The sequence below is a fragment of the Microcaecilia unicolor genome, chromosome 3 (assembly GCF_901765095.1).
Source record: "Microcaecilia unicolor chromosome 3, aMicUni1.1, whole genome shotgun sequence".
Classification (NCBI taxonomy): Eukaryota; Metazoa; Chordata; class Amphibia; order Gymnophiona; family Siphonopidae; genus Microcaecilia; species Microcaecilia unicolor.
Genome location: NC_044033.1, coordinates 458,342,934 through 458,368,432, shown reverse-complemented (window position 1 = coordinate 458,368,432; position 25,499 = coordinate 458,342,934). Strand labels below are relative to the sequence as shown.

Here is a 25,499-nt window from a genome sequence, read left to right as displayed (position 1 = left end):
ACCAAGACAGCCAGCTCCTCCCCATCACAGTCTAATATCCTATCTAAGTGACACGTGAGGTCCACCACCTTTGCACCAGGCAGGCAAGTGACCAGGTGATCCTCACATCCACCAGCCACTCAGCTATCTACTGTCTAATAATTAAATCACTAACTACAGCCATCCTAACCCTTTCACTCCTGGGCAGAAGCACTTGGAGACACATCCTTAGTGGGAGAGGATATTGCATCCCCTGGTGGGCTGGGACTGGCTACAGGATTAATTCCAGCCACACCAGACCTCCCTCCTCCAAGGTAGAACAGGGGCCGTCAGACTATGTACCTCTCTGTCTCCCTCAGATACTCCAAGTCTGCTACTCTAGCCTCAAGAGAATGGACTCGTTCTCTGAGAGCTAGTTCTTTGCATCAAGCACACATATATTACCTCTAACCTACTGGAAGATAATCAAGTGAAGATACTTACCTGTAGCAGGTAATCTCCGAGGACAGCAAGCTGATTGTTCTCACATGTGGGTCGACGTCCGCGTTGGCCCAGGAATCGGCATTTTGCAAGCAAAATATTAAAAAACGTTTTGCCAAAGTTTTCTAGCGTGTGTGCAGTGCGCACCATGCATGCGTGGATTGATTTCCCGCCTGTTGCGCGAGCACATTCCCTCAGTTAAATCAAAAAGCATAAAAAGAAGCAAATAACTCCAAACGGGAGGTGGGCGGGTTTGTGAGAACAATCAGCCTGCTGTCCTCGGAGAATGCCTGCTACAGGTAAGTATCTTTGCTTTCTCCGAGGACAAGCAGGCTTCTTGTTCTCACGTGGGGTATCCCTAGCAACCAGGCTTTCTCAAAACAATGAACACTGGTCAATTGGGTCTCGCAACGGCGAGGACATAACTTAGACTGACCTCAAACCAGAAACAACTAACTGGGAGTGCAGCCTGGAACAGAACAAAAATGGGTCTTGGGGGGTTGCCACTAAAGAATTCTTTTGCTCCATTACAGCACTGTGATGCTCCTGAAAATAAAACATTACAGCACTGTGATGCTCCTAAAAATAAAACTGAGGCAGAGGAAAAAGCAATAAAGTTGGAACAAAAAGATATGAAGCTACCCAAAGAGAAAAGACACCCCCAAATCACTAATGTTGAAACACATACCAGGAAATATAGATGGAAAGCGATGGCCACAAATGCTCGTAGTCTAAGCAATAAAGTTCATGACTTTCGAGCCCTGATGTTGGAGGCAGACTTAGATGTTGTTGCAATCACGGAGACGTGGCTCAATGGTTCCCATAAACATACCAGGCTATAATCTATTTAGGAAGGATAGAGAGGGTCGAAAAGGCGGAGGACTAGCTCTGTATGTAAAGAATGATACCATGGCGACTGAAATGGCAGGGACCTGAGGAAAGGAAGAAGCGATATGGATCACCTTAAAAAGAGATGATAGAACCTCTGTCCACGTGGGTGTTGTCAACAGACCCCCAACACAATTAGAGGAACTAGATAAAGATCTGATCGCAGATATTCAAAAATTAGGAAAGAAAAAAGAGGCTCTGTTGATGGGAGATTTCAATCTGCCGGATGTAGATTGGAAGGTTCCGTCTGCAAAATCGGAAAGAAGTAGAGAGATCGTGGATGCTTTCCAAAGTGCTCTGCTCAGAAAAATTGTGACGGAACCAACGAGGGAGGGAGCAACGCTGGATCTGGTGCTCACAAATGGGGATAGTGTGTCAAATGTCCGAGTGGGTGCACACCTGGGAAGCAGTGACCATCAAACGGTTTGGTTTGATATGACGGCTGAAGTGGAGGGCGGCCACTCTAAACTCAAAGTCCTGGATTTCAAGCGTGCTGACTTTAGTAAAATGGGGGAATACCTGAGGAAGGAGATGATGGGCTGGGAGGACGTACAAGAAGTGGAAGGACAGTGCTCCAGGCTGAAAGAAGTAATAAATAGGGCCACAGACCTTTATGTAAGGAGAGTAAATAAAAGCAAGAGAAAAAGGAAACCGATATGGTTCTCCAAGCAAGTGGCTGAGAAAATAAAGGCTAAAGAGTTAGCGTTCCAGAAATATAGAAAATCTCAAGAAGAGGAACACGGGGAGGATTACCGGATGAAACTGAAAGAAGCCAAGAGAGAGGTTCGTCTGGCGAAGGCGCAAGCGGAAGAACAAATGGCTAGAAATGTAAGGAGGGGAGACAAAAATTTCTTCAGGTATATTAGTGAAAGGAGAATGACTAAAAAGGGAATTGTGAGACTAAAAGATACAGCAAAACGCTATGTAGATAATGATGAAGAAAAAGCCAATTTGCTAAATAGATACTTTTGTTCGGTTTTCACTGAAGAAAATCCTGGAGATGGACCACGAGAGACTGGCAAAAGTACACCTGAAAATGGAGTGGATAGAGCACCGTTCACGGAAGAGAGTGTGTATCAACAACTTGGAAAGCTAAAGGTGGACAAAGCCATGGGACTGGACGGGATCCACCCCAGGATATTGAGGGAGCTCAGAGAGGTTCTGGCGGGTCCTCTTAAAGATTTGTTTAATAAATCCTTGGAGACGGGAGAGGTTCCGAGGGATTGGAGAACGGCGGATGTGGTCCCTCTTCACAAAAGTGGTGATAGGGAAGAAGCTGGAAACTACAGGCCGGTAAGCCTCACTTCGGTTATTGGAAAAGTAATGGAAGCGATGCTGAAGGAAAGGATAGTGAATTTCCTGGAACCCAATAAGTTGCAAGATCCGAGACAACATGGTTTTACCAGAGGGAAATCGTGCCAAACGAATCTCATTGAATTCTTTGATTGGGTAACTGGAGAACTGAATCATTGACATGCTATAGACATAATCTACTTAGATTTTAGCAAAGCTTTTGACACGGTTCCCCACAGGAGACTCTTAAATAAACTCGATGGGCTGAAGATAGGACCCGAAGTGGTGAACTGGATTAGGAACTGGTTGACGGACAGATGACAGAGGGTGGTGGTAAATGGAGTTCGCTCGGAGGAGGGAAAAGTGAGTAGTGGAGTGCCTCAAGGATCGGTGCTGGGGCCGATTCTGTTCAATATATTTGTGAGTGACATTGCCAAAGGGTTACAAGGTAAAGTTTGCCTATTTGCAGATGATACTAAGATTTGCAACAGAGTGGACACCTGGGAGGGAGTGGAAAGCATGAAAAAGGATCTGAGGAAGCTAGAAGAATGGTCTAAGGTTTGGCAATTAAAATTCAATGCGAAGAAATGCAAAGTGATGCACTTAGGGAGTAGAAACCCACGAGAGACGTATGTGTTAGGCGGTGAGAGTCTGATAGGTACTGAGGCGGACAGGGATCTTGGTGTGATAGTATCCGAGGATCTGAAGGCGACGAAATAGTGTGACAAGGCGGTGGCCGTAGCGAGAAGGTTACTAGGCTGTATAGAAAGAGGTGTGATCAGCAGAAGAAAGGAAGTGTTAATGCCCCTGTACAAGTCATTGGTGAGGCCCCACCTGGAGTATTGTGTTCCGTTTTGGAGGCCGTACCTTGCAAAGGATGTTAAAAAAATGGAAGCGGTGCAAAGAAAAGCTACGAGAATGGTACGGGATTTGCGTTCCAAGACGTATGAAGAGAGACTTGATGACCTGAACATGTATACCCTGGAGGAAAGGAGGAACAGGGGTGATATGATACAGACGTTCAAATATTTGAAAGGTATTAATCCGCAAACAAATCTTTTCCGGAGATGGGAAGGCGGTAGAACGAGAGGACATGAAAGGAGATTGAAGGGGGGCAGACTCAGGAAAGATTTTTCACAGAGAGGGTGGTGGATGCTTGGAATGCCCTCCCGCGGGAGGTGGTGGAGATGAAAACGGTAGTGGAATTCAAACATGCGTGGGATATGCATAAAGGAATCCTGTGCAGAAGGAATGGATCCTCAGAAGCTTAGCCGAAATTGGGTGGCGGAGCAGGTGGGGGGAAGAGGGGTTGGTGGTTGGGAGGCGAGGATAGTGGAGGGCAGACTTATACGGTCTGTGCCAGAGCCGGTGATGGGAGGCGGGACTGGTGGTTGGGAGGCGGGAAATACTGCTGGGCAGACTTGTACGGTCTGTGCCCTGAATAAGGCAGGTACAAATCAAGGTAAGGTATACACATATGAGTTTGTCTTGTTGGGCAGACTGGATGGACCGTGCAGGTCTTTTTCTGCCATCATCTACTACGTATGTTACTATGTGAAGTTGGATTTTAAACCCCAAACAGATTCTGCAGCACTGACTGCCCAAACCGACTGTCGCGTCGGGTATCCTGCTGAAGGCAGTAGTGAGATGTGAATGTGTGGACTGATTTGCAGCCTTGCAAATCTCTTCAATGGAGGCTGACTTTAAGAGAGCCACTGACACAGCCATGGCTCTAACGTTTTGAGCCGTGACATGGCCCTCTAAAGACAGCCCAGCATGGGCATAAGTGAAGAAAATGTTATCTGCTAGACAACTGGAGATTGTGTGTTTTCCAATGGCGACTCCCCTCCTGTTGGGATCGAAAGAAACAAACAACTGGGCGGACTGTCTGAAGGGCTTTGTCCGCTCCATGTAAAAGGCCAATGCTCTCTTGCAGTCCAAGGTATGCAAACTGCTTTCGCCAGGGTGGGTATAAGGACGGGAAACGAATGTTGGCAAGACAATTGACTGGTTCAAATGGAACTCCGACACCACCTTTGGCAGGAACTTGGGGTGCATGCGGAGGACTACGCTGTTGTGATGAAATTTGACATAAGATGCATGCACTACTAAGGCCTGAAGCTCACTGACCCTACGAGCTGAAGTAACAGCCACCAAGAAAATGACCTTCCAGGTCAAATACTTCAGATTGCAGGAATTCAGTGGCTCAAAAGGAGCTTTCATCAGCTGAGTGAGAACGACGTTGAGATCCCATGACACTGGTGGAGCTTTGACAGGGGGCTTTGACAAAAGCAAACCTCTCATGAAGCAAACAACTAAAGGCTGTCCAGAGATAGGCTTACCCTCTACACGGCGATGAAAGGCACTAATCGCACTAAGGTGAACCATTACGGAGTTGGTCTTGAGACCAGACTCTGATAAGTGTAGAAGGTATTCAAGCAGGGTCTGTGTAGGACAAGAAAGAGGATCTATGGCCTTGCTGTCACACCAGATGGCAAACCTCCTCCATTTGAAAGAGTAACACCTGTAAGTGGAATTTATTCTGGAAGCAAGACTCGGGAGACACCCTCTGAAAGACCCAAGGAGGAAAATTCTAAGCTCTCAACATCCAGGCCGTGAGAGCCAGAGACTGGAGATTGGGATGTAGAAGTGACCCCTCGTTCTGAGTGATGAAGGCTGGAAAACACTCCAATCTCCACGGTTTTTCGGAGGACAACTCCAGAAGAAGAGGGAACCAAATCTGACACAGTCAGAAGGGTGCAATCAGGATAATGGTTCCGCAGTCTTGCTTGAGTTTCAGCAAAGTCTTCCCTATTAGAGGTAGGGGAGGATACGCATACAGAAGGCCTGCCCCACAATGTAGGAGAAAGGCATCTGATGCTAGTCTGTCGTGGGCCTGAAACCTGGAACAGAACTGAGAGACCTTGTGATTGATCTGAGTGGCAAAAAGATCCACCGAGGGGGTGCCCTACGCCCGGAAGATCTTGTGGACTATGCCCATGTTCAGTGACCACTCGTGAAGTTACATTATACTGCTCAACCTGTCGGCCAGACAGTGGCTTGGAGAAACACGCCGTGACGGCAAGCCCAAAACCACATCTGGATGGCCTCCTGACACAAAAGGTGAGATCTGGTGCCCCCCTGCTTGTTGGTTTAAAACATGGCAACCTGATTTTCTGTGTGAATTAAGATTACTCGGTTGGACAGCTGATCTCTGAAAGCCTTTAGAGCGTTCCACATCGCTCGCAATTCCAGGAGGTTGATCTGAAGACCTTTTTCCTGAAAGGACCAAGCTCCTTGAGTGTGAAGCCCATCTACATGAGCCCCCCACCCCAGAAGGGATGCATCCGTCATCAGCACTTTTTGTGGCTGAGGAATTTGGAATGGGCGTCCCAAAGTCAAAATGGATCGAATCGTCCACCACTGAAGGGAATTCCGAAAGTCGATGGACAGTTGGATCACATCCTCTAGATTCCCTGCAGCTTGACACCACTGGGAAGCTAGGGTCCATTGAGCTGGTCTCATGTGTAGACGTGCCATGGGAGTTACATGAACTGTGGAGGCCATGTGACCCAAGAGTCTCAGCACAGAGAGAGTGGGAAGTGGACCAATGACTCCAGGAGAACGGGAGATAAGATTTCAAAGAACCACTTTATTCAATGACTCGACACAGAAACTGTGTTTCGGCCAAAAGGCCTGCCTCAGGAGTCTTAAATGATCCTGTAGTTAGAAGAGGAGATGCGTCTCTGGATTGAAAGGTCTTTGGATTGAATGGTCTTTGGTGATCCATTACAAAGATTATAGCGAGACGCTGCGCCAGCAAGATATCATAAAGGTCTTTATCAAGACCATTAGACCTTAAGGTTGTTTTTTGGAAGTACAAGGATCACCAAAGACCATTCAATCCAAAGTCCTTTCAATCCAGAGACGCATCTCCTCTTCTAACTACAGGATCATTTAAGACTCCTGAGGCAGGCCTTTTGGCCGAAACACAGTTTCTGTGTCGAGTCATTGAATAAAGTGGTTCTTTGAAATCTTATCTCCCGTTCTCCTGGAGTCATTGGTCCACTTCCCACTCTCTCTGTGCTGTTATACTTACGTGGGAGTTAGTGTTCATTCACTTAGGTGGATTACTCTCACCCAAGAGTCTCAACATCTGCTGAGCCGTGATCTGTTGAGGCGCTTGCACTATGGACACGAGGGACAGGAGGTTGTCTGCCCTTGCTCGGGAAGATAAGCATGAGCTGTCTTTGTGTTCAACAGAGCTCCAATGAATTCCAATTTCTGAACTGGGGTGAGAGGGGACTTGGAATAATTTATCACAAACCCCAGTAGCTCTAGCACCCGAATAGTCATTCGCATGGACTGTAGAGCACCTGCCTCTGAGGTGCTCTTCACCAGCCAATCGTCAAGATAAGGAAACACATGCACTCCCAGTCTGCGTAGCAATGCTGCGACTACCACCAGGCACTTTGTGAACACTCCGGGTGCAGACGCCAGAACAAAGGGCAGTACACTGTACTGATAGTGCTGTGTTCCCAGCCGAAATGGCAGATACTTCCTGTGAGCTGGAAGTATCGAAATGTGTGTGTAAGCATCCTTTAAGTCCAGAGAGCACAGCCACTCGTTTTCTTGAATCATGGGAAGAAAGGTGCCTAAGGAAACAATCCTGAACTTTTCTCGATTAAGAAATTTGTTCAGGGCCCTTAGGTCTAGAATGGGACGCATCCTCCCTGTTTTCTTTTGCACAAGGAAATACCTGGAATAGAATCCCAGCCCCTCTTCCCCTGGTGGAATGGGTTCGACTGCTTGGGCCTGTAGAAGGGCGGAGAATTCCTCTGCAAGTACCTGCTTGTGCTGGGAGCTGTAGGACTGAGCTCCCGGTGGGCAATTTGGAGGTTTGGATTCCAGATTGAGGGTGTATCTGAACCGGACAATTTGAAGAACCCACTGGTCGGAGGTTATAAGAGCCCACCTTTGGTAAAAAAACATTAATCTCCCCCAATCGGCAAGTCATCCGGTACGGACACGTTTACAGAGGCTATGCTGAACTGGAGTCAGTCAAAAGCCCATCCCTTGCTTTTGCTGGGGAACCGCAGTGGCCTTAGGCAAATGCTGTTGACGACAATGAGCGCACTGGGACTGAGCCTGGGCAGGCTGCCAAGAAGCAGAAGTGTACCTACGCCTGGCATAGGAATAGAGAGCACTCCTCTTCCCTCCAAAAAACCTCCTAGATGAGGAGGTAGTAGCAGAAGACGCCCGGCGGGAGAGAGAATCCATAGCATCATTGTGCTTCTTGATCTGGTTAACAAGCTGGACAGTTGTCTCACCAAATTCCGCAAGTGAACGCTCGTGAAGAGCTGGTATGTTTGGATCTTGGCAGCGAGCATAGCAGCCAGATACGTCTTCCTCCCAAAAGAGTCCAAGGTTCTAGATTCTCTGCCTGGGGGCGCCGAGGCATAGTCCCTAGTGCTCTTGGCTCTTCTGAGGGTGGAGTCCAACACCATGGAATTGTGAGGTAGCTGAGACCTCATCAATCCAGGTTCACCGTGGATCCGATATTGGGATTCAGCTTTTTCGGGATCACGGGATTAGACAGAGGGAACAACCAGTTTCGTATAAGGACTTCCTTCAGTACGTTATGCAAAGAATCCGTTGCAGCCTCTCTAAGCGGAGAAGGATAATCCAGGACCTCGAGCACCTCAGCCCTGGGCTCATCCTCAACCTCCAGAGGGAAGGGAATAGCCGCAGCCATTTCCCAGACAAAGGAGGTAAAGGATAGACTCTCAGGTGGAGAAAGTCTCCTTTTTGGTGGAGGGGAAGGTTCAGAGGGAATCCCATAGGACTCGTCAGAAGAAAAGTACCTGGGATCTTCCTCTTCCTCCCACGAACGCTCATCTTCAGTATCGGACAAGACATCCCTCAGAGCAGTCCGAAACTGAGCCTGCCTCGACGCAGAAAACGATGTCCTCGATGGCGATGCCGAGAAGTCGACACCCGCCTGGACTGCGGGGAAGCTTCCTCCACCGACGTCGAAGGGGAGTCGACCTAGGTGGCAGCTGACACTGATGCCGAGGTCGGAGACCTCACCACAGGCGAAGGGCTAGATGCTGCTGCAGCCGACGGTATGGAAGGCGCAAGCACCCCCGACACCGAAGCAGACTGGTGCAGCAATCCTTCCAGAAGCTCTAGAAGCAGGGCCCTGATGCGCTTGTCAAGAGCCGCCATCAGACAAGGCTGTGGGGTCGGTAAAGCAGCCGGTGGCAGAATCTGTCAAGGCTCGGGAGCAGATACCGAGCTGCCAGAAGACAGACGCATCGGCACCTCCTATATAGAGGGGGAGCGATCCTCTCGGCGCCGACATTTCTCGGGTGCCGATTCCCTCGATGCCCCAGAGCTCCCGGCACTGTGTGTCGAAGGAGAACAATGATGGTACTTCTTTGCCTTCGCTCGACGCCAGTCATCAAGACTCCTCGATACCGATGAGGACGTGGAATCCTCACGCCTCCTTGGGGCCGGGTCTGATGAAGGTCAGTCCCGGGTGGCCTGCATAACAGGGGGTCTCGAGGCAGGTGGAGACCCACTCGATGCCTCACTGCTCCCAGTGCAAATTGGTCTTTCAGCAGCCATTACCTCCGCTCCCGACGTCAATGCTTCCCTCGATGTCGATGCCGCCGACCTCGGTACCGATGTCGAAGGACCGGACCGAGCCCCAAAAAGCTTGTCTCGCTGGGCTTCTCGAGACGCTTGGGTCCGTTTCTTCATATGAAGACACAGACTACAAGCGGCAGGGCTATGGTTGGGCCCAAGGCACTGGATACACCAGGCGTGGGTATCGGTACCTGAGATGGTCCGGTTGCACCGAGTACAATGTTTGAAGCCGCTGGGAGTCTTCAATGACATGGAAGGAAAAATAGGTTCTGCGAAATCAAAAGACGCGATTGTGCCTGTTAAAAGAAGAAAGCACAAAAATAAGGGAAAAAATCCCAACAGCGCGGCCTGAAGCTGGTTGCGTCGAAAAAGAAAGGAAATTTTAAAAGGAAGAAAAAAAACTAACAAAAGTAAAGGTATTCTCTCTTCCTTTTAAAACGATAATAAAAGAAAAAAATCGAAAAAACGAAGTCGCTCCCGGGCCTGAGAGGAGCAGCGAAATAAAACACCACAACTCAATGCGGAGAAAAAACAACAACTGAGGGAACGCACTCACGCAACGGGTGGGAAATCAGTCCGCAAATGCCCGGTGTGCGCTGCATGCGCACCAGAAGACTCTGGCAAAACCTTTTTTTATATTTTGCTTGCAAAATGCCAATTGCTGGGCCGACGCAGATGTCGATCCACATGTGAAAACAAGCAGCCTGCTTGTCCTCGGAGAATACATGTGACACTCAATGCAAAAGACTGGATAGCACCCCTCTTGCTGCTGGACTGCTGTCTGCATCTTAGCATTATAGAGTTGTTTAATTAAAATTTCTTAAGGTACTAGGGATATCAGATGAATATAAACAGCCTTAAGAATACAGTGGTGGAAATAAGTATTTGATCCCTTGCTGATTTTGTAAGTTTGCCCACTGACAAAGACATGAGCAGCCCATAATTGAAGGGTAGGTTATTGGTAACAGTGAGAGATAGCACATCACAAATTAAATCCGGAAAATCACATTGTGGAAAGTATATGAATTTATTTGCATTCTGCAGAGGGAAATAAGTATTTGATCCCCACCAACCAGTAAGAGATCTGGCCCCTACAGATCAGGTAGATGCTCCAAATCAACTCGTTACCTGCATGACAGACAGCTGTCGGCAATGGTCACCTGTATGAAAGACACCTGTCCACAGACTCAGTGAATCAGTCAGACTCTAACCTCTACAAAATGGCCAAGAGCAAGGAGCTGTCTAAGGATGTCAGGGACAAGATCATACACCTGCACAAGGCTGGAATGGGCTACAAAACCATCAGTAAGACGCTGGGCGAGAAGGAGACAACTGTTGGTGCCATAGTAAGAAAATGGAAGAAGTACAAAATGACTGTCAATCGACAAAGATCTGGGGCTCCACGCAAAATCTCACCTCGTGGGGTATCCTTGATCATGAGGAAGGTTAGAAATCAGCCTACAACTACAAGGGGGGAACTTGTCAATGATCTCAAGGCAGCTGGGACCACTGTCACCACGAAAACCATTGGTAACACATTATGACATAACGGATTGCAATCCTGCAGTGCCCGCAAGGTCCCCCTGCTCCGGAAGGCACATGTGACGGCCCGTCTGAAGTTTGCCAGTGAACACCTGGATGATGCCGAGAGTGATTGGGAGAAGGTGCTGTGGTCAGATGAGACAAAAATTGAGCTCTTTGGCATGAACTCAACTCGCCGTGTTTGGAGGAAGAGAAATGCTGCCTATGACCCAAAGAACACCGTCCCCACTGTCAAGCATGGAGGTGGAAATGTTATGTTTTGGGGGTGTTTCTCTGCTAAGGGCACAGGACTACTTCACCGCATCAATGGGAGAATGGATGGGGCCATGTACCGTACAATTCTGAGTGACAACCTCCTTCCCTCCGCCAGGGCCTTAAAAATGGGTCGTGGCTGGGTCTTCCAGCACGACAATGACCCAAAACATACAGCCAAGGCAACAAAGGAGTGGCTCAGGAAGAAGCACATTAGGGTCATGGAGTGGCCTAGCCAGTCACCAGACCTTAATCCCATTGAAAACTTATGGAGGGAGCTGAAGCTGCGAGTTGCCAAGCGACAGCCCAGAACTCTTAATGATTTAGAGATGATCTGCAAAGAGGAGTGGACCAAAATTCCTCCTGACATGTGTGCAAACCTCATCATCAACTACAGAAGACGTCTGACCGCTGTGCTTGCCAACAAGGGTTTTGCCACCAAGTATTAGGTCTTGTTTGCCAGAGGGATTAAATACTTATTTCCCTCTGCAGAATGCAAATAAATTCATATACTTTCCACAATGTGATTTTCCGGATTTAATTTGTGATGTGCTATCTCTCACTGTTACCAATAACCTACCCTTCAATTATGGGCTGCTCATGTCTTTGTCAGTGGGCAAACTTACAAAATCAGCAAGGGATCAAATACTTATTTCCACCACTGTATATGGTGTAATATATAATTTATTTAGTGTTTGCTTCTCAGAAACTAATTAAATGTAATTAAAACTCTCCTGTTGTTGTCCTAATTTGAATAATTGACTATAAATGAAGAGGGGGTAGGTGGAAGCTAAGGGGGAATGAGGACTGAACTAGGCCCTGCTTTGCCCTTCTAGAGCCTAGCTGTTAATACTGTGGCAGAAAATTCAATTTTTAAAACTATGGGGAAGAGGGTATGGAAACTAGCTAATAAAGTTTGCCTTATTTTTTTTTTAATCTGTGTTTATCAATATCCTACAACTCCTCTTTTAAACACCATCTTTAAGTTACCAAGCACAGAGCAAAATACTCACTTACCTAGAAAAATGTCCTCTTCTCTCAGAACTTCTCAGAGATGATACACCTAATAAACATGCATTAGAACTTTCAACTAACATAGATATGATGCTAAAGATTTTTTTACAAGAGCAGATATATGACGGGAACAAGATGCATGGTACAGAGTCCGTCGGGATAATTTGATGGTTAGCTAAACTCAAGGCATGTTCTTTGTATAGTTTCTGGACACGTAGCCTCTCATGGTTTACACAGCTCTAAATTAAAAGAAATTTTACAATCTGGCAGCTGTCCAAGATATAAGGGAGAAGGACATAGGTCAGATTTTGTCGCAGGAAAATTGGTCTTTATGTTGATCCAAAGCTCTGAAGGCTTCTATGTCTGCATAATTGGATCAATTTCTATTTTATGTTACTCATCGTATACTTTGAACTTCCACGAAACTTTTTGAAATTGGCAGTGCATCATCAGATAAATGATGGCACTGTTATTCTTTGCCAGGTACTCTTATCACATATGATTTATGAATGCTCTATTCTTAAACCATACTGGGATAAGGCTTGGTCTACAATTCAAGAAATTGGTCATTTCAAAGCAGAGCTGACATTAGCTACTGTAATGACGTTCAGTTTCCATATGTTGCCTATCGGATCCCTTGGTTTGCAAATTGAAAGACCAACATTTAACTCTAGCTATTAAAATTAAGTTTCTGGAAAGAGGCTTTCAAATATCCAGCACAATCACTGGTGGATTCTACTATTGGGGCTATTTTAAGAAGTGGCATAAATCTGCATTTGGACATTTTTCTCACAAAAACATCCAAATTGGTATTTTCAAAACCAATTTTTAGACGTTTTTCTATAAAGTCCGTCAGAAGTGCATTCAAATCACAAGGGGGCGTGTCAATGGAGTGATAAGGGCGGGATTTGGGTATTCCTAACACTTGGATGTTTTTCAGTCATAATGGAACAGAACAAAACTGTCCAAGACTAACACTAAGACGTGTTGAGCTAGACCTGCTTTTATAACGAATAAGGCACAAAAAGGTGCCCTAAATGACCAGATGACCACTGGAGGGAAGCAGGAGTGACTTCCCCTTACTCCCCCAATGATCACTAGCTCCCTCCCACTCCCCAAAAATATGATTAAAAGCATTACTTGCCAGCCTCTATGCCAACCTCAGATGCTATACTCAGGTCCATTAGAAAAGCATGCACATTCCTGGAATAGTTTAGTGGTGGATGCAGTGCACTGCAGACAGGACCCAGGCCCATACCTCTCCCTACCTGTTACACTTGTGGAGGAAACTGTGAACCCTTCAAATCTCACAAGAAACCCATTGTACCCACATATAGGTGCCCCCTTCACCTATAAGGGCTATGGTAGTGGTGTACAGTTGGTAGTAGTGGGTTTTGGGGGCTCAGCAGACAAGATAAGGGAGCAATGCTGAGATGTGTACCTCGGTGAGTTTATGAAGTCCACTGTAGTGCCCCCTAGGGTGCCCTATTGCTTTCCCAGGATGTCTGGGGGGCCAGTCTACTAAAACTGCTGGCTCCTCTCCTACATCCCAATGGCTTGACTTTGTGTGTTTTGCACTTGGACGTTTTTTGTTTGAAAATGGACCAAAAAAACAAAATGTCCAAATCACAAAACCTTGTTGAAAATAGTATTTTGAAAAACATAAAAGACAGACGTTTTTCTTTTTAAAAAATTACCTTCATTTCTATTCAGATTTTTGACGTTTTTTGCAAAACGTCCAAAGTCAGACTTAGACGTCATATTGAAAATGCCCTTCCAAGCTTCAGAAGGAAATTTGAGTTGGCAAATGTTCCTAATTTGGCAAAATCCTAAATCCTTCGACAAATGTGGCGTATCATGGATATATACATAGATACCCAATGATTCCTTAATTATCTTTATTTTATCAGTGACCTGAGATATACTTTTATTGACATAGGTCATTAGTTTTGTTTTTTTCTCTGAGTACAATTGCTGTCTTGTTACACCTGTTTAGCTGTTGCTAGTTATTGGTTGTATTTGTAGAAATATACTGTCACTTGCTCTCAGTAAAATACAGGCCAATGGCTCAGGCTAAGAGCTAGGCCTCTTAAAATCAAAAATCATCTCTGATACAAAATACATTTCACTGCAGCAAATGCTGAAGTGAGTTCCCAGAGATCTGGCAAGGGAGGGGGCATTTGCTCTTGTCAACAATCCTGGGACTGGCACCTGCAAGAAGTCATGAGCAAGATGTTATAGCTAATGCAAGTTAGTAGTGGGTCAGGTGCAAGTAGAGGGAGGGGGAGCTGAAGAGGGCAAAATGACCTGTGAAGTCATTTCTTCGCAGATGTTGTCCTAAACATAATTTGTTTATACTTAGAGTTTGGGAACATGTGAAGTCATTCTTATCAACTGATAAGGGCCAAAGAGCTCTGGTGAGAAAGCTAGGGTCCATTGGAATGAATAGGGTCAAAATGGTATAAAAAGGGGAGTCAGAAGGGTATTAGATCAGAAGACTGCAGAAATGGAAGAGAGAAGACCAGAGAAGGCTAGAGAAAGAGGACGTGTCGTGTAATGCTGTTCCACCATGTGACTGCCTGATTTGCCTGTACTATCTTTGGGTAAGATACTGATGCTAATAAACTTTATTACTATCTCTACTGAATACTGGGTTATCTTCCTAATTAGGGAACCTGCTACTGCCCAGACTGTGTAAAGTGGTCATGAGCAGATACAGGGTTGGAATATTTCAGTATTTAGAGGGGATATGCAATTCTTTCCAGGATAGTAGAAAGACCATGGCTTCCGCTGCCCAACAGAGGTGGCAGACCTAATTATAGTCATATTATTTATTTTTATTTTTGTGCCAAGGACATATTTTTGTTACATTTGTACCCCGCGCTTTCCCACTCATAGCAGGTTCAATGCGGCTTACATATTGTATACAGGTACTTATTTGTACCTGGGGCAATGGAGGGTTAAGTGACTTGCCCAGAGTCAAGGAGCTGCCTTGTACTATCATTGTATGATGAATGTTGACCCTGTATCATCTTCTGTCATTTTGCAATATATAGTCTTTTGAGGTATGGATGGACTAGTCTGTTCATGTTTATTGTACTTTACTTTTTCTACGGTGTCAACTTGACTACTGTACCTAGTTTTTGTATGACTATTTAAAACATTTCTCAATAAAAAAAAGATTAAATATTAAAAAGGCTCCTCCACTTCCAGTGTGCAAGAAAATTCCTGCTGACCTAGTAGTCATGTCCAGTCACAGCCCCCCCCTTTTCCATACCTGCCAAATCTCCTGCTTTTGAGAACTCCAGCTTGCCCTCCTCACACACATCCCTCTCCCTTCCCTTCTGGCATTTCTCACTCTCCTTCTATCTGCTCAGTACTCTCCCCCCCCCCCCCCAGCTTGCCTTCCACTGGCAGTGGAAGTGCTATACACAGTGTCTCCCTCTGGCTTTCAGGACTTTCTTCTGTCGCATTCTGCCCCTCTGATTAAACTTCCTGTTTCCGGTGGGCAGGACATGGCAGAAGGAAGGCTGGCAACTTATGGCAAGCTGGAGGCCTTTGGGGGGGGGGGGGGGGTGGAGAGTACAAGATGCCAGAATGGAGGCAAGAGAGATGCAGGAATAGCGGGGGGGGGGGGGGGGGGGGGGGGGGCTCAGCAAGGAAAGTGAGAGATGAACAGACCTGGGTGGGTGTCAAGACCAAATGATGTTGGGACTTGCGGCGGAAAGAGAAAGGAGAGATTTTGTACCTGAGGGGGAGGAGGAGAGGAGCAAGGGACAATTATTGGATTTCTGGAAACTAGGGAGGGACAGGCAGGAGGAAGGAAGAGATGCTGAACCCTGAAAATGGGGGAAAGAGGATGAAGGGAGAGGGAAATTTAGGTTCTTACCTTGGTAATTTTCTTTCCTTTAGTCATAGCAGATGAAGCCATTACGTATGGGTTATGTCCATCAACCAGCAGGGGAGATAGAGAGCACTCAAACTTTCACAGTGCCCTCTTGGCCAGCTAGCTCCACTGCCTCTTCAGTATTTGAAGCTTCCAAAGCAGTATGGCAAACCGCAATGGGAATCACAAGAGCTTTCCTCACAGCGAACGATGGCCCATCACAAGGGCATGAACTCATAAAGGAGGGAATGCACATCCTCCTGCAGGGAATAAACTCATCCTCCTTATTGTATAAGTGGAGGGGAACACACGCGCCTCCTGGAGAGAATCAACACATCCTCCAAAAAAAACATGCTGGAGGGAATGAACACATCCTCCTAAATTTAAACTGAACATGAATCCTGAAGATTGTTTTCCAACTTTCTCCCAAGGAAGGAACTTCAGGAAATTAGAACAGAACCTGAAAAACAGATTCACAGCATACAGACAATCATACAGGGAGGGCTCATGGCTTCATCTGCTATGACTAAAGGAAAGAAAATTACCAAGGTAAGAACCTAATTTTCCCTTTCTTGTCATCAAGCAGATAAAGCCATTACGTATGGGATGTAACAAAGCAATCCCTAGATAGGGTGGGAACAAGCCACACCACGCGCTAGCACTTGTGCACCAAAACGCGCATCCCTCCTGCCAGCCACATCCAGCCTGTAATGTCGGGCAAAGGAGAGCTTAGAAGCCCATGTTGCTGCACTGCATATCTCTCGAAGAGAGAGTGCTCCAGTTTCAGCCCAAGAGGAAGAAATTGCTCTAGTAGAATGTGCCTTAAAGGCTACAGGCGGAACCCTGCCGGCCAGCAGATAAGCTGAAAAGATAGTTTCTTTGAGCCAGCGGGCAACAGTGGCTTTAGACGCTGGAGACCCTCTGCGAGAACCGGATAGCAAAACAAACAGATGATCAGAAGTCCTGAAAGAGTTAGTAACTCGCAGATACTGCAGCAGAGTCCTGCGCACATCCAAAAGGTGCAGCTGCCCAAAAGATTCTGGAAACTCTTCCTCTGAAAAAGAGGGCAAGAAAATAGGCTGGTTTAGGTGAAAGGCTGAAACCACCTTAGGCATAAAGGAAGGCACGGTCCGAACCGTGACTCCGGACTCTGAAAATTGCAAAAATGGGTCTCTACAGGACAGCGCCTGGAGCTCTGACACCCGTCTCGCCGAGGTAATGGCCACCAGAAAAACGGCCGTCAGTGTCAAATCTTTCTCCGATGCTCGCTGAAGCGGCTCAAAAGGAGATGCCTGCAGGGTTTTCAAAACTAGCCCCAGGTTCCAAGCTGGACAGGGTGCTCGCACTGGAGGTCGGAGCCGAAGCCCCCCTCTAAGAAACCGTGCCACATCTGGGTGAGCAGCCAAAGACACGCCTTCCACCTTACCATGAAGGGAGGCCAACGCTGCCACCTGCACCCGCAGGGAATTATAGGCCAAGCCTTTTTGTACACCTTCCTGCAAAAAGTCCAGAATCGGCGAGACAGGAGCCCGCATTGGAGCAATGGCTCTGGAAGCATACCAAGACTCAAACAGGCACCAAATCCTGGCATAAGCCATGGAAGTGGACTGCTTGCGGGCTTGCAGGAGAGTGGAAATAACTTTATTGGAATAACCTTTATCCCTCAATTGCGCCCTCTCAATAGCCATGCCGTAAGACCAAAGCAGCTGGCGTCCTCCATGGCTACCGGTCCCTGAGTCAACAGGTTCGGTACCAGAGGTAACGGCAGAGGAGCCTCCAGGAGCATCTGTCGGAGGTCTGCATACCAAGGTCTCCTTGGCCAATCCGGGGCGATGAGGACCACTTCTCCTGGGTGCAGCCGAATCCGCAAGAGCAGGCGCCCTATCAAGGGCCATGGGGGAAACACATAAAGTAGACCCAGAGGCCAGGGTTCAGCCAAGGCATCCAACCCCGCCGAGCGAGGATCTCTCCGTCTGATGAAGAAGCACGGGACTTTGGTATTGGCACTTGTCGCCATTAGATCCATCATGGGCTTGCCCCATTTGGCACAGATCTGCAGGAATACTTCGTCTGCCAGATTCCATTCTGCTGGATCGATCTGATGCCTGCTCAGATAATCGGCCTGCACATTGCTCTGACCTGCAATATGAGCTGCCGACAGACACTGAAGATGCAGCTCGGCCCAGTGGCAAATCAGATCGGCCTGCGCGGCTAGTGCTCTGCACCTTGTTCCGCCTTGTCGATTTATATAGGCCACCGTTGTCGTGTTGTCCGACATCACTCTGACAGCCAATCCTTCCAGGGTCACTTGAAAAGCCAGAAGCGCCTGAAACACCGCTTTCAACTCTAGGCGGTTGATGGACCACTCCGACTCCTCGGGTGTCCATAGACCCTGGGCATGCTTCCCCTTGCAGTGTGCGCCCCAGCCCTTCAGGCTGGCATCTGTTACCACTAGGCACCAAACGGGGAGCGTCAGCGGCATTCCTCGCCGCAGCATGCTGTCCGAGAGCCACCACTCCATGCTGAGACGGGCTGCAGGGAGCCAAGGGAGTCTGCATTGGTAATCCTGAGAAATAGGAGACCATCTCCGGAGTAGGGAATACTGTAGAGGTCTCAGGTGCGCTCTCGCCCAGGGTACCACTTCCATTGTGGCTGTCATCGATCCCAGCAGCTGGACAATGTCCCAAGCTCGCGGGCGGGGCATCCTCAGGAGCAGACGGACCTGATTCTGAAGCTTGCACCGCCTTAGCTCGGGTAGGAACACATAGCCCGAGACTGTGTCGAACCTGGCCCCCAAAAACTCTAGAGATTGTGAAGGGGACAGGTGACTTTTGGCCATATTGACGACCCAGCCTAGAGATTGCAGTACTGAGACCACTCTGGCTGTAGCTTGTAAGCTCTCTGTTGCAGAGTCTGCTCTGATGAGCCAGTCGTCTAGGTACGGGTGAACCCTGATACCTTCTCGCCTGAGAAAAGCAGCTACTACCACCATTACCTTCGAAAAGGTTCGGGGAGCTGTGGCGAGGCCAAAAGGCAAGGCCCTGAACTGGAAATGTTTTCCCAACACCGCAAACCTCAGAAACTTCTGGTGCGGGGGCCAAATCGGTATGTGCAAGTAAGCTTCTTTCAGGTCTAGAGACATGAGAAACTCTCCTGGCTGAACCGCCGCAATGACGGAGCGCAGGGATTCCATGTGGAAATGCCGCACTCTCAGGGACTTGTTCACTTCTTTTAAGTCCAGAATAGGGCGAAAGGACCCATCTTTTCGCGGCACCACAAAGTAGATGGAGTATCAGCCGCAGCCTTGCTCGGCGGGAGGCACCGGGGTCACTGCCCCTAACTGAATCAGACCTTGTAAAGTCTCCTCTACCGCCGCCCGTTTGACGGCAGAACCGCATCGGGACTCCACAAACACGTCTCTTACTGGGGCGTTGAATTCTATTCTGTATCCATCTCTGATCAGGTCCAGAACCCACTGATCTGAGGAAATCTTGGCCCACTCCTCGACAAAGAGGGAAAGCCATCGAGGAGAGGGCCGGCGCACCATCATTGAGAGGGTCGCCCCTGAACTCCTGGTCTTGAGCCACCAGCTGCGGAACGCTTGTCCGAGCGAAAGGAGTTCCTCTGCTGACCACGGGCACGTGAAGTGAACCCAGCAGAACGCCCCGGGCGGTACCTTCTAGCATCACGGAAGCGAGGTCTGTACGAGGAGTGGACCGCCTGGCCCTTAGAGGAAGGCCTCTGCCTATCTTCGGGCAAGCGCTGGGGTTTTAGATCACCCAGGCCTTTCACAATTTTCTCCAACTCCTCACCAAATAGGAGGTCCTTGAAAAGGCAACTTCACCAACCTTTGCTTAGAGGCCATGTCCGCTGCCCAGTGTCGTAGCCACAGACGACGGCGAGCCGCCACTGCTACTGCCATTTGTTTAGCCGAAGCTCTGACAAGGTCATAAAGGGCATCAGCCAGAAAGGACAAGGCCACCTCCATCCACAGAGCCACATCCAAGAAGGGCTCCGCTCCATCTCCGCGCTGAGCCACTGCCTGTTGCAGCCAAGCTAGGCAGGCTCTCACAGCATAACAGCTGCATGCAGACGCCCGAACAGTGAGACCTGCAATTTCAAAGGACCGTTTCAATGCTGTTTCCAGCCTACGGTCTTGAACATCCTTCAGGGCAACACCTCCTTCAACAGGGAGGGTAGTTCTCTTTGTCACCGCAGTGACTAGGGCATCCACTGTAGGCATTTGAAAACGAGCCATATGTCCCTCAAGCAGAGGATATAACTGCCCCATAGCCCTGGAAACTCTCAAAGGTCCCTCGGGGTCAGCCCACTGAGCCGAAACAAGCTCTAGGATGCAGTCATGCAAAGGGAAGGCCTGAGCAGCTTTCTTGGTACTAGCCATCCTGGGATTACCCGAGGAGGCCATGCCACTGTCAGGATCTTCAATCGAGAGGGCCTGCAGGGTATCTGAAATAAGCGCTGGCAGCTCCTCACGGTGGAAAATCCTCACCGCGGAGGGATCTCCTGTGGTAAATCCGCACCTGACTCTGGTTCCTCAGACCAAGAACGTCTGTCAGAGTTCTCCGAATCCTCACACCCCGACCACGGTGGGGAAAAAGGTGCACCACCATCTGAAGGGGAATTAACCCTTCTGCGCTTATCTTTAGGCCAAGCATCCGGGAAAAAAGCCTCACTGGGCAGTCCCAGGCCAGAATCCATCGGGGGGGCAATCAGAGGAGCCTCAGGCGACCCTTGAGGAAGGGCTCTTTTCATCATGTATGCTTTATGCAGCAAAAGCACAAAATCCGGGGAGAAAATCTCACCCTGGGCACCCAAATCCTGTCCGGTGCTAGCCACTCCTGAAATAACCTCATCTCGAGGTGCCCCACCCGGCTCAGGTCTCTCCGTGTCCACGGAGGCCGCGCCATGCGGTGTAAGCAAAATGGCGCCCGCTGCCAGCTCAGAGCGGGAAGAAACATCGCTCGCCATGCTCGGGCTGGCTCCTACGCCAGTACAGCACGATTTACAGAGCCCTGCTGCTGATTTGCGCTTGCCACAAGTGGAACAGCGCTTTACATTGTCCGCAGCCATCGCCGAAAAACGGCGGTAAAATCCAAAATGGCGGTTTCGCGCCAAAATCGCCCCGATCGCGGGCCCACCCCGGAGGAGTTGGAAAACACTCTTACCTCAAAGGATCTAGTGTACAACTACGATCCTGCTGAAAATCAGGTCAAAAACCTCTGTTCCAGCGTCCTCTGCGTTTAAAACGCGACGCGACTTTTTTTTTTTTTTTAAGCTGTGAGGAAAGCAGAGGTATTGAAGATTCCGGAAGCTCAGATGAGTGGGAAAGGCAGGGAAAGGGCGAACCTATATGCCTGCATCCACTGTTGGTGGGTAAGGACAGGGAAAGCAAGGCAATATGTCCACATCCACAGAGGTATGGGTAAGGCAGGGAAAGGGCTAACCTATGTGCCTTTAAAGTGAAGCTGCTATAGCCTCCAACACCCCGGTTAACAACTGGCAAGCCAGGAACCACCTCCCGGCAGATTTTTCTGGAGCTCGAACAAGCTGCAGCCACCCTGCTAAGGGAGATAGAGAATACTGAAGAGGCAGTGGAGCTAGCTGGCCAAGAGGGCACTGTGAAAGTTTGAGTGCTCTCTATCTCCCCTGCTGGTTGATGGACATAACCCATACGTAATGGCTTCATCTGCTTGATGACAAGGAAGAAGCTGATTACTGAAGCGGGAGGTAGGAGAGAGGGAAGAGAGAGGGAGAGATGCTGAGCCTCAGTGAGGTGGGCAGGAGTGAGAGATACTGGCCCTGGGGAGGGGGACAGGAGTAAAAGAAGAGAGAGGAACCATTCTGGTCCTGAAAAGGGATGGCAGCAGTACAGGAGGATTTGGGAAAATAAGAAAGACGATGGACTCGAGGAGGGGGATAGACAGAGGGACAGTGCTCTACATGGGGAGGGGGAACAGAGTGGAGATACTGAACATGGTGGGAAGACAGAGGTCAGGACCCATGGGAGATGCTGGACAGGGTGGATAGGAACACAGAGGGAATATAGATGGTGAACATGGAGCAAGAAGAGATGACAAAATGGACAAGGAAACTATGGCAAGATAGTTAAGAGAAGACAAGTAGTGACTGGGACCAACACAATTAGAAAAACAGAATGACCAGACGTCAAAATTAGAAAAAAAGAATTCTATTTTCTATTTATTGATCATAATGTGTCAGTTTTTAGAATGCATATCTGCTATAGCTGGTGTTAGAAATGGATGGAGCCTGCAAAAAACCAACAAACATACAAACAAACAAACCAAAAAACCTTACTCATTGGCCTTAAATCTCCAGCACAGCAATGGTAAATCTTCCAGCTTTGGAATGGATCACCCTTGGCATCTCTGCTACATTAATAAGACCTTTTCTCCTGCTGCTGTGGGACTAGTCTTGTGCTAACAGCTACAAAATCTCAAGCGATTTCAAGATTAGTCCTATAGCAGCAGGAGATGTCTTATTAAGGTGTCTCCTGCTACTGACAGAGGGGAAGGTGGCTTGTTGATGCCACGAAGAACTAAGAGGTAGTTTTGGAATTGAGGTGCACCAGGAGGCAGAGTGGGTGGGGCTCAGCTGGAGGTATGTCCTAAAATCCCCCTCTCAAACACTAAGCCCCCTTGGCAGCTATGCCTCCTTCGACAAACTGATGCAAAGTATACAAAAATTATGCATGGGGAAAACCCAGCCTTCAGAATCTTACCTATCCCTCCCATCCCCCTCAAAAAATTATATATCTATATACCATATAATGAAAGAGCCCTGGAAGCTCATGCCCTATTAAGTGTACCTGAAAAACTCTGCTATCTTTATAGAGAAGCAATCCCTAGTTGCTCCTGTCTCAATGGTACCATTGTTCAGTGTGGCACCACTTACCTCCAGAGGTATGGTAGAGCGTACCACCAGAGGATAGGCAGCAAGAAGTAATTAAGAGATGTCTCATAACTACTCTGGCACATGCAAGTTTTGATACCACTTTGATAACACTGCATATGTCTGCATATATACCTCATAATCTTCACTATATACATTATTAGTATATGTGCACTGGTTTTTGAAAACAGTATAAGAAATTAAAAAGAAATCTTAGAATTTCAAGTGACTCAATGTGAGAGACAATTTAAAGACTAGACCCACCAGTGAAAGAAAACTGCTAATGACATTTCACTATTTAATGCAGCTATTACTCTATAAATGGCAGTCGGTCACACAATGAGTTAATGACAGAAATCCTGCAAACAGCTTCAACAACTTCATCAGCCAGACAAGTCTGTTGAAGGATTAAGTACAAGGTGTTAATGGTTGCTCAAATCACACCATATTTTGAAACCATAATATACATGGCCATACATTTTTCATTTGCTAAAGTTACTACAGTTCTACCTGTAATATTCCACATGGTGCCAAGCTCTATAGAAGCCATCAAGTGACTGCTCTCCTTGACGTATATAGGTTGTCTTGCTTATATAAACACCTATAAACCAAGAATAAGAAAATTAAGGAAAATCTTCAAATCTAGAAGTGCTTTATTTTAAAATCAAACCAATCTTAAACCTTAAAATAGATTACATGTTTCTATCAACAACTTTATGTTCAAAAGACAGTCTAACTTGAACAAATGATCTCCTGATACCAACAATTTGGGCTCTCATGTCAGGGTTCCTCTTTTCTGTGCCACCTACAGCTTTTTCAACACAACTTAATTTTACTTCTTATTTTTCAGAGAAAGAAGTTGAATTTACTGGTTATGTCTATCCCCAGCTCATTACTTAAGCTATAAGGAGAACAGTTCTCAAAGAGTCTCCCAACATTCAGAAGGGAAGAGCTAGTGAAGTGGAGGAGTAACGTAATGGTTAGTGTAGTGGGCTAAAGAAGTGGGAGAATCAGGTTTGATTCCCACTGCAGATCCTTGTGACTCTGGGCAAGTCACTTAACCATATATTGCCCCAGATACAAAAACCTAAGATTGTGAATTAGGGACAGAGAAAGTATCTGTATACAAGTTGTAAACCGCTTTGGTTGTACTACAGAAAGACAATATATCACAAATCTATTAATAAGGAAAGAGGTAGAGGACAGAGAACAGGGATTCGATGGGATGTAATTCACATGTATCGCTCTTGGTTTCCTCAACACAATGGACTAAAATTGGCCGTAATATTTATTTAATAAAATTCCTATCTCAGTTATTATACACATTTATATTCCAGGCAAATCAATTAACAAAATATTTAAAATTAATATACCATCACTTGTAAAACAACAAATAAAACAGACATACTCTATAAACACAATATTTAAACAACTTATAAAAACAATATTGAAAATTCTCAGAGTTACAATTGACCAAAACCTCACACTAGACAGCCAAGCGACAGCTACCACAAAGAAAATGTTCCACTCAATGTGGAAACTCAAACGAGTGAAACCTTTTTTCCCAAGGGAAATATTTCGTACCCTGGTATACCTATGGTACTAAGCCATCTAGACTACTGCAATGGAATCTATGCGGGATGTAAAGAACAAATCATAAAGAAACTCCAAACTGCTCAAAACACAGCAGCTAGACTCATATTTGGAAAAACGAGATTCAAAAGTGCAAAATCCCTACGAGAAAAACTACATTGGCTCCCAATCAAAGAACATATTGCGTTCAAAATCTGCACCCTGGTTCATAAAATCATCTACAGCGAAGCACCAGGATACATGACAGACCTCATAGACCTACCAACCAGAAACACATCAAGATCAACACGAACATACCTAAATCTCCACTACCCAAGCTGCAAAGGACTCACAAATCAATCTATGCATCCAGCTTCTCCTATATAAGCACACAATTATGGAACGCACTCAGGGGTGTGCTGGTAAATTGTTAACAGGGGGCTCTCTCTCACCAGCAAAGTAAAAGAGAATTCAGGAGGGGCCCAAGCCCATATTTTGGGATCCATTTGTTAAAGTAGCCATGGAGAACCGGCTCCCAAAATTCTTAAGAACTTAACAAACGGCTCTTGAGAGCCTGTGAGAGCCTGCTCCAGCACACCACTGAACGCACTACCAAGCGCCGTGAAAACAACATATGACCAATTAAACTTCCGGAAACTACTAAAAACTAACCTGTTCAAAAAGGCATACCCTAACGATCCAACCTAAATGCCTTAACCCTGCAACACAACAAAACCAAAGCTCGTACTGGACATAACTCTTCCTCCTTATGATTCCCCAATGTGTCTGTCACACATGAACTTTACTCTAACATAACCTCACCCTGTATTTGTTCATACCAGTATTGGCGATCGCCTCTACGGTACTATGTAAACCACATGAGCCTGCAAATAGGTGGGAAAATGTGGGATACAAATGTAACAAATAAATAAATAAACTAAGGGCTCCTTTTACAAAGCCACACTAGTGATTCTGGTGCAGCAAATGCAATGAAGCCCATTCAATTCCTATG

The 25,499-nt window shown here is 47.1% G+C and overlaps 1 protein-coding gene across 3 annotated transcripts in view; it reads right to left on the bottom strand.

Annotated features, from left to right (window-relative positions):
- Positions 1–25,499, bottom strand: part of FBXO9 (F-box protein 9) — a 303,722-nt gene that overhangs the window by 80,477 nt on the left and 197,746 nt on the right. For all 3 annotated transcript variants that reach the window (XM_030198962.1, XM_030198961.1, XM_030198963.1), the window contains exon 9: positions 23,426–23,516. In XM_030198962.1, coding sequence (XP_030054822.1) covers positions 23,426–23,516 — 91 coding nt within the window. The remainder of the gene's footprint in view (positions 1–23,425; positions 23,517–25,499) is intronic.